This window comes from Austrofundulus limnaeus, unplaced genomic scaffold, assembly GCF_001266775.1.
Source record: "Austrofundulus limnaeus strain Quisiro unplaced genomic scaffold, Austrofundulus_limnaeus-1.0 Scaffold519, whole genome shotgun sequence".
Classification (NCBI taxonomy): domain Eukaryota; kingdom Metazoa; phylum Chordata; class Actinopteri; order Cyprinodontiformes; family Rivulidae; genus Austrofundulus; species Austrofundulus limnaeus.
In genome coordinates this window covers 289838-298659 of record NW_013952921.1, presented here as the reverse complement: position 1 = coordinate 298659, position 8822 = coordinate 289838, and the positions used below count along the sequence as shown (strand labels likewise).

At 39.4% G+C, this 8822-nt stretch overlaps 1 protein-coding gene and 1 long non-coding RNA gene across 3 annotated transcripts in view; both read left to right on the top strand.

The window, feature by feature from the left end:
* Positions 1–401: 401 nt before the first annotated feature.
* The window catches only part of akr1a1b (aldo-keto reductase family 1, member A1b (aldehyde reductase)), an 11239-nt gene continuing 2818 nt past the window's right edge, over positions 402–8822 (top strand). The window contains exons 1-8 of one of the 2 annotated variants that reach the window (XM_014026038.1): positions 402–768; positions 2270–2365; positions 6589–6708; positions 6881–7032; positions 7527–7722; positions 7818–8017; positions 8184–8256; positions 8544–8630. In XM_014026038.1, coding sequence (XP_013881492.1) covers positions 2285–2365; positions 6589–6708; positions 6881–7032; positions 7527–7722; positions 7818–8017; positions 8184–8256; positions 8544–8630 — 909 coding nt within the window. In that variant the 5' untranslated portion in view covers positions 402–768; positions 2270–2284. The other variant, XM_014026037.1, reaches the window with a different exon arrangement.
* On the top strand, positions 2372–5523 carry LOC106530425 (uncharacterized). The gene is made up of 3 exons (XR_001311785.1): positions 2372–3789; positions 3879–3996; positions 4267–5523. It is a non-coding gene; the product is annotated as an uncharacterized LOC106530425 (long non-coding RNA).

The window sequence follows — 8822 nt, the reverse complement described above, 5'->3', positions numbered from 1 at the left end:
TAGACTAGGTATATTTTATTATTGTTGGCCAGTACAAACGTTCATATATAATTAAATATCACTATTGTGTGTACCTAAACATTACACATTCACATAATATTGAAAAACTTGCTCTGGTGGGTTGTTAAGCCACTAAAGGATGGTACAAAGCTGTAATTACAGTATGAATGTAACATTCTTACGTCCACAATCAACACATAGTAATGGCGGCGCTCTTTATGCAAGGCGTCCAATCATGAGTTTGATACTGCGTTCTCGCGAGAACACTGAAACAACGTGGTTGCTCATGCTGCTCAATCAAAGTGGGCGTGTCACAAGAGTAGGCGTTCCTAAAGCATAAACACTGTGGGCTACGAGGCCTACATGACGGTATCCTTAGATCCTGCTTGATCTCTTTACAGCCTGACCCTGACCCCAACACTAAGGTTAACCAGGAGAAATGTGACCCAACTGGGGTTCTCCAGAAAAAGGTGGTGCCGTACAGTAACGCCTCTTTTTTTGCTTGTCCAGTCAGGTGTGTTTCTTTAACGAAGTCCGATCAGACGTGTTGCTTTAGAATCACCTTTCCTTGTGACACGCCCACTTGCCCGCACTCGTCCGCAGAGACTCCTACTTGTGTTTTACCGAAGCGAACAAAATGATATTGAGTTTTTGAAAACGTGTGCAAAAAACAGCAGTCCTGCGTAATACCTGCTGTGTGGATAAAACTACAGCAGCAGGTTCTCACCGGAAGTAGCGGACTGTATTAATTACGGACCAATCTTGGTGGTGAGTTGAATGAGCACAGACTTTAAACGTCACCTGTGTTTAAATAGTCATGCACCTGTTCAAATGTCTTGCTAAAGTAACATGGTGTGGCACTGGTATGCGGGTAAGTTGATTGTTTTAGCTGAATAGGCTTAAATACTGAAGAAAAAGCGGACAGTGAGTTAGGCTATCATGTACAGAGGAATGAAGAAGCTAAAGCTAGCTAGCTGTCGTTTAAATGCTGCCGCGGCGGCTTAATTGTACGACTGTTTTTTTTTATGTAACTAAGAAAATAAAAAGATTAACACCACTTGGTGACAACGCATTCAATTTGAAATTCAACACATGTACAATTTATTAAATAAACCAGCATAGCATATATTAGCTGTTTGCTAACATGCTATCAATGCATCGGTGTAGTTTTGAAGCTGTGTCGTCGAGCGGTGCTAATGCGCGTGACTCTCCAGGAAATCAGCTGACATGGCAGATTTTGAAAATCCATAGTAAATATCCTTCATATTTTAAAACGCAGTGCATATTTTAGCACAGACTGTGCGTCATAAATATCATTTATTAATGAGGTTAGCTTTCATCTTAATTCATTGACCTTTTTTTATCTGTACTAGGGAAGAAAAGAGAAGCGTTAATGCTGAGAGCTGAATCAATTTAGAACATAAGTCTAAAATGACAGGAATATAAGCTTAAAGAACATTAGCTAACGTATAAAATCAGCAAAATAGGTGAAAACTGTACTGAAAGCAGTAAACCAGTAGCCTAAATTAACACAAATGTAGCTACAAGTTGAAGAATGGTAGCTAAAATATCAGAACAAAAGCTAAAAGTAGCAAAGAAGACAGCAAGTATGCTGAAGCAGCTTACCAAGAATTTTTTTATAGAGTGGAGGGGGTTTAAATGCATTAACTCTGCATTTTAAATGAAATTAATATTTATATAATATATAAGTTATAAAAATCAGAATTCAGAAAGCACACTATATATTTGAATAGTTTTGGGACCTGGTAAAGAGTATATTCTTTTTTAAAATATGTCCTGATATACACTGCTCAAAAAAATAAAGGGAACACTTAAACAACGCACGCTAACTCCCGATCTTAATCAATGAAATATTCGCATTGAGTACTTTGTTCTGTAGAGTTGAATGTGCTTCACAACAGTTTGATTTACTTGGACTTAGCGTGCGTTAAGTGTTCCCTTTATTTTTTTTTGAGCAGTGTATAAAAAGCAGAACTGAAAGAGTGCAGACTTTCTTTCTCTAGAGGAAATTTCTTTAATACAAAATTGTATTTTAGGATGTATAGAATAACCACAAACCAGTGTTAATGCAAACTGATAGAGGTTTAAAATGGAATTTTGATCTTTGACCATTGTGGAAAATGAGTCACATTGTAGAATTAGAGTCTTAATTCATATATGAAAGCTTCTACAAATAATGCAGTTTAGAAATGTGTAACTACATCACTTTTAAACTTTGTGCCAAATAATTTCTGCTCGTCCCTTTAAGGTGTTTTGGAGAGCCATGAATGACTTTGCAGTCCTCAACACAGGGAGGAAGATGCCCCTGATTGGACTGGGAACATGGAAGAGTGAACCAGGAAAGGTAGAGGCTAACAAGTAGCAAACAGAACATCCCACTGATGGGAAAATAAATATGTTGTTATGGAATGGCTGTTTATGGTACGAGATGAGAATTGTGGCTGCCATCTTGTGGGCGTGATCATGCAATAATTAAGTACTTCACACGTCTATTTAGTGAATCCAGAGCTCTGCTGTCAGTGTATGTTGTTACTTTGACTGAGACTAAAAACTTACTTGTTCTTACATGTTGAATATTAAATTAGATCAACAAGGTAGACATTTGATTAGGATAAATTAGTAGGATATAAACGGTAGGGCTGAAACTAATGACTATTGTGATAGTCGACTAATCTGCAATTATTTTTCCAATTAGTCGAATAGTCAACGATTATTTTTGTCATGACTTCCATCTAAGCTTCCTGTGGGTGCACCTCCTGTTCTAGCTCCAGTGCACATCTCATCTCACCTGTTCATACCTGTCAGTGTCACCCTGTTGTCCAGTGTCTCTACCGTAACATTGCTGCAAGTCCTAAATAAACTAAGAGCAATGACTTTGGTCAAAGTGACGTTCAGATTCATAAAAATAATCCACCCTGTTTGAAATCTTGCTGGATGTGACAAGTCAAAAATTATAAGACTTCAACGCCATCAAAAAAATGGGATAAGATGAGACAGGACAGAATATTAGTGTTTAATAATATATTAGCTAGGGGTGCACCGATAGATCGGCCCAATTTCCTTAATTTTAGGTGATCAGCGATAGACCGATTTTTGCATGAGAAAATAATTTTTTCTGCCGATTTGACCTACTTTCGCAAAGGTTGGAAAATCAGCTGCCTGCCCACTTTTCCTCTGCTGTATGCTGTGAGAGAGGGCTGACAGACCCGCCCACCGAGTCACGTCGTCTGCACATGCGTTGTTCAGTTCACTCGTAGTCGGAGCAGGCGTTATGTCGCTGGTTTGGCGGTATTATACTGTTAAAGAAAACGATAAAAGGTAGCTATTTGCAATATATGTAAGACTGAAGTATGTCGGGGTGGAGACAAAATCAGATCCTTCAATACTACAAACCTCGTTCGCCATTTAAGGAACCACCACGCCGCTGAGTATGCAGCGTTTGAAGAATGCAATCAAGCTAAGGCTAAAGCTAAAGCTAGTAGAAGCACAGAGCCAGCAGGCCCGATGTTAGCTCTTCTTACCGTTTTCAGTCGTCGAGGATCAAGGTTTCAGATGCAGCACTTGAACCCACGATATAATCTGCCGAGTCGAAGATACTTTTCCGACGTTGCATTACCGGAGTTGTTTGATCAAGTTTTGAAACACACGCGCAGCCTGCTAGCCGACGCTGAACAGCTCAGCTCAACAGACATCTGGACTTCTGATGTAAGTTTAATGTCCATGTTGAGTCTCACTGCGCAGTGGATTGACGAACAATTTGAACGTCAGGTGAGTTTGAAATACACACATTATTGATGAATGAATGTATCTCATTTTTACAGTAAAACTGATCCATTTATGTTTTCATTATTTTACAGAAAATGGTGTGAAGGACAGTTAACCAACCCCTCACTTGACCTTAAAACCCCCTCAATAAACCCCCCACAACAACCCATGTGAAGACCATCTCCCTGAAGGATGATTCGAATAGAGAAAGTGAGTATCAATATGTCACTTCTAGTGTGTGGCCCGGCCCTTTGTTTATTTTTCTGTACTTGGCCCTCATTAAAAAAAGTTTGGACACCCCTGTTCTACACAAAATGACTTTTAACCTACTACTATATTTCTGTGAACATTTAAATTAAAATTTGTATTTTATCAAAATGTTTTTTTTTTTGTTTTGTTTTTTACGTGCAGGTCAAAAAAATGTGTGATGTTTATAAAACACAGTGATTGACACGTTTTTCTTTCTTTATGCAAAACAAGGTACAAGAATCACTACTTCTCAGCACAGGTGAGAGATGAGATGAAACAGCTCCTTTTGGCCAAACTTGCAGAGAGGGAGACCAGATGCACACCTGTGGATGAAGAGCCTGTTGGAGGATCATCAGCTGAACTGGGACCTCCTGACACAGATGCTCCTACAGCCAAAAGGTTCAGTCTACTGTTTGCAGTACACAAAGAAATCCTGCAGGAGAACATAAATAAGGAGCAACAGCTGGCCAGCCCTTCAGCCATGCAGGTACAGAACTACTTTTCTGAGGTTCCCATCGACAGGAACCAGGACCCAATTTGTATTGTTTTAAATGTATTGTTCAATATTTTTCAATAAAATAAGATTGGAACGTTGAAGACGTATTGTGACCTTATAACACCTGACTGTGTTGGTTGTAAATCGGTATCGAACAAAATCGGAATTGGCAGGTCAGACTTTTAAAGATCGGAAATCGGAGATCGGCAAGAAAACTGCAATCGGTGCACCCCTAATATTAGCATATATTTAGTGATTTAATATAAAGTGTTAGCATATCTGATAGCTCTGCTTCCAACAAACACTGTTTTCTGATGGTAAACTAATCATTGCAGCCCCAATAAACGGCTACAATTCCAATGAAGTTGATAAGTTGTAAAACCTAAATAGAATAACAACGTTTGCAAATCTTTTTTAACCTACATCAATTGAAGACACTACACAGACGAGATCATTAATGTTCAAACGGATCAGCTTTATTATTTTTATTACTTTTTTGTAAATATTCACTCGTTTTGAATTTGATCCCTGCAACACGCTCTAAAAAAGCTGGGAGAGGGGCAACAAAAGAGAGCATCCACAAAAGGCTCAGCCATTCACAAGCAAGTACGGGGCGAGGTTCACCACTTTGTAAACAACTACGTGAACAAATAGTTCAACAGTTTCTCATCATAGAATTTCAAAAGATTTAGGGGTTTGTTGTTATTTGTTTTACACAACGTCCCAAAAACTGTATTTTCCAAACAATAAGTTTCTTTGGAGTATAATCCACATCAGTCAAAAAATATGTCATGAAGAGGGGAAAAAAACTTTATATAAACGTCACGCCTGACTATAAGCAGCAGGACCAGCCAAACTTTGAGAAAAAAAAGGTTTGATTTATAGTCTGGAAAATATGGAACTTAAGTTTACTAAATCTATTAAAGGGATCCATGATTAGTTGTAACATAAGACTTTATTTGATAAACATATATTTTAACTGTAAAATAAAGACTGTAAAAATACTGTAGGCTGTTTAGTTTTCATATTTTTTCAAAATATATTTTAACATGGACGGAGCCATTTTATTTACATGCAAAGCATTCTGGGTAAATGATGACGTGGATAGGTCCTCGGTGTGAGTGAGCTATATCCACCCTGAAGGTTAATCTTGGACAATATCTGATGATCGACTCTTTTAAATGAAACCAGAGAGCGTTGACAGAGAGGAGAAGGTAGAAATGACTCAGCCTGTAACTGAAAATATGGATGGAGGACAACAGAGCTGCTTCATGGAAGAAGAACCTCAGCTTAGCCTGTTAGCCTTTGGCTAGCGCTGACGGTATTGCCTTATATGTATTAGCTCAGTGCTAGCGCGACAAACAAACTAAACTGAGGTCCTCCATCCATATTTTCAGTTGCAGACTGAGTCATTCTTGCATTCCCCTCTCTGTCATGTGGATGGAGGACCTCAGTGACGAGAGGAGAATGTGTAGCGCTGAGCTAATACATTCTGTATATATGGTGATAACATTGGGGCTAATGTTCAAGCTAACAGGCTAAGATGGGGTTCTTCTTCCATGAAGCAGCTCTGTTGTCCTCCATCCATATTTTCACTTAGTCATTTCTACCTTCTCCTCTCTGTCAACGCTCTCTGGTTTCATTTAAGAGTCGATCATCAGATATTGTCCAAGATTAACCTTCAGGGTGGATATAGCTCGCTAGCAGCCTTGCACCAAGGACCTACCCACGTCCTAATTTACCCAGAATGCTTTGTGTGTAAATAAAATGGCCCCATCTGTGTAATATATTTTTAAACTTTAGTTTAAAAATGATAAAAACTGAACATCCTACAGTATTTTACAGTCTTTATTTTACAGTTAAAATGTTTATTAAATGGAGTCTAATGTTACAAGTAATCATGGATCCCTTTAAAAGGTGACAGATAAAAATGTGGTACAGTTTTGTTTGCCTTTAATTCTCAGGAGCTTCTGTTTAGTTTTACAAGTGATGGCGGTAACCTTTCACGTGATTGTTAAATGAAAACGGTTGTCCTCACTGGACCTGGCCTTTCACAGGTAAAACAAGCTGTGGTGTGGGCGTTGGAGGCCGGCTATCGTCACTTGGACTGTGCTTCCATCTACGCAAATGAGACCGAGGTGGGAGATGCTCTGCAGGAGGTGCTCGGGTCTGACAAGGTAAAACTGCTCCGCCTCATTACAGCTGAGTGTTTCCTGACATATTTAATGACTTGTGATGTGAATTGAAGGTGAGATCATAGATTTGTTCAGGCCAGTGAGGAAATGTGAGGGGTTTTTGCTTCTCTCTAAAGAACGGCCTCTCTCGGTCACTCTGTTTGTTCTTTATCAGTCCCTGAGGAGGGAGGATGTGTTCATCACCTCTAAGCTGTGGAACACCTGCCATCAAGCAGAGGATGTGGAGCCAGCCCTCCTGAAGACTCTGAAGGACTTGAAACTGGACTACCTGGACCTCTACCTCATGCACTGGCCTTATGCCTTCCAGTGAGCAGAGCCTCCATGGAGGTCTAAGAATATCATCACTTGTTGGAGAAAATTAGCTGTAGTTGTCAGAACAAGTGATAATTTACTGAATTATAATCCCCCAAACAATGAAATCTTTTTTATTTTTCATCTAAAAGTTTAGTGTTTTGCTAAGCATGTAATTAGTGTCAGTAATGTTTGTTTTATTTGTGTGAATGCTAAGTCTGAGTGTTTAGCTACTGTTTTTAAAGCTTTTAGTTGCTGCTTTGCTGATTTTAGTGTTTAATTAATGGTGTTTTTAAAGCTACTGCTTGTAGCATCCATTCAACTGATTTTAGCTTCTGCTCGTTTACACCTTTAAATCTGCTCATTCAGCTTTTCTTGTTCTTTTTAGCTTCCTTTTTGTTTATTTTAACTGACAGTTTCGTCTTCTGATATTGCGTAAAAAATGTTAAAACTTACCTCTTGAACATAAACCCTTATTACATAAACTGTCCTCGCCTTCCTTTGGCTAGACGAGGAAACGTTCCTTTCCCCAGAAAAGAGGACGGCACCTTGTTGTATGACGACACCGACTACAAGCTGACCTGGGCCGCCATGGAGAAACTGGTGGAGAAGGGTCTTGTTCGGTCCATCGGACTGTCCAACTTCAACAGCAGGCAGATCGATGACATCCTGTCTGTGGCCAGGATTAAACCCACTGTTCTTCAGGTACACCGTGTTTGTGATGATGGTGATGATGGTAATGGTGATGATGGACGGTGGATCTGAGCTGACCCTGGCATGTCTTTGTGTGCTTATGGCAGGTAGAGAGCCACCCGTACCTGGCCCAGGTGGAGCTGCTGGCCCACTGTCGGGATCAGGGTCTGGTGATGACGGCATATAGTCCTCTGGGGTCTCCTGATAGGGCCTGGAAACATCCAGACGAACCTGTCCTGCTCCAAGAACCAGTTATTGCCTCACTTGCAGAGAAATATAAAATGTCACCTGCTCAGATCATCCTAAGGTGAGTTTTCAGATCATGCTGCAGCCTGTATTACGTTGGTTCTATTCTGTGAGGAGGAAAAAAATACAAGTGACGAAAATAAGTTTTTTTTAATAAAGTGACCTCTGTACCTGCTTTGGGTTTCATGAACATGAACTTATGTGATGCTTAAAATGACGTGTTCCAGGTGGCAGACACAACGAGGAGTGGTAACAATTCCCAAGAGTGTGACAAAATCTCGCATCCAGGAGAACATTCAGGTTAGGAGAAATGCTTTGCTTTTACATCAAAACTATTGCATTTTTTTTGTATTTTTTATTATAATACCTATAAAATAACAATCATTAAGTCTTGTCTGATAATATTTAGGTAGCAGTAGTTATAGGATTTACATTTCTGTCAAATAAAAGCAAACGTTTTTTTCTTTAACACTAATCTGTCAGAATCTCATCCCTGCTCAGGCCTATCTGCAAGAAACAAGGGATTATAGTTTAGATTACATTGAGTGTGTCATCGAGGTGAAGGGTTGATTCTGGTTTGTTGTCAGGTGTTTGACTTCACTCTGGAAGCAGAAGAAATGAAAAGCATCACAGCTCTGAATAGAGGCTGGCGCTACATTGTCCCAATGATTGAAGTAAGTTAACTCTGGGATCTGTTGTGTGTTTAGATCTGCATTCACGTTGTTATATTTTACTTTTACCAGCTAGAAGAAGACTACCTTTTGTAAAAGACTTGAAAAAATACTTAGAAATCTGAAATTAAAGGAACAGTGTGTAGGATTTGTTGTTTTCAGCGACATCTAGTGGTTGAGTGGTTGAATCATCCT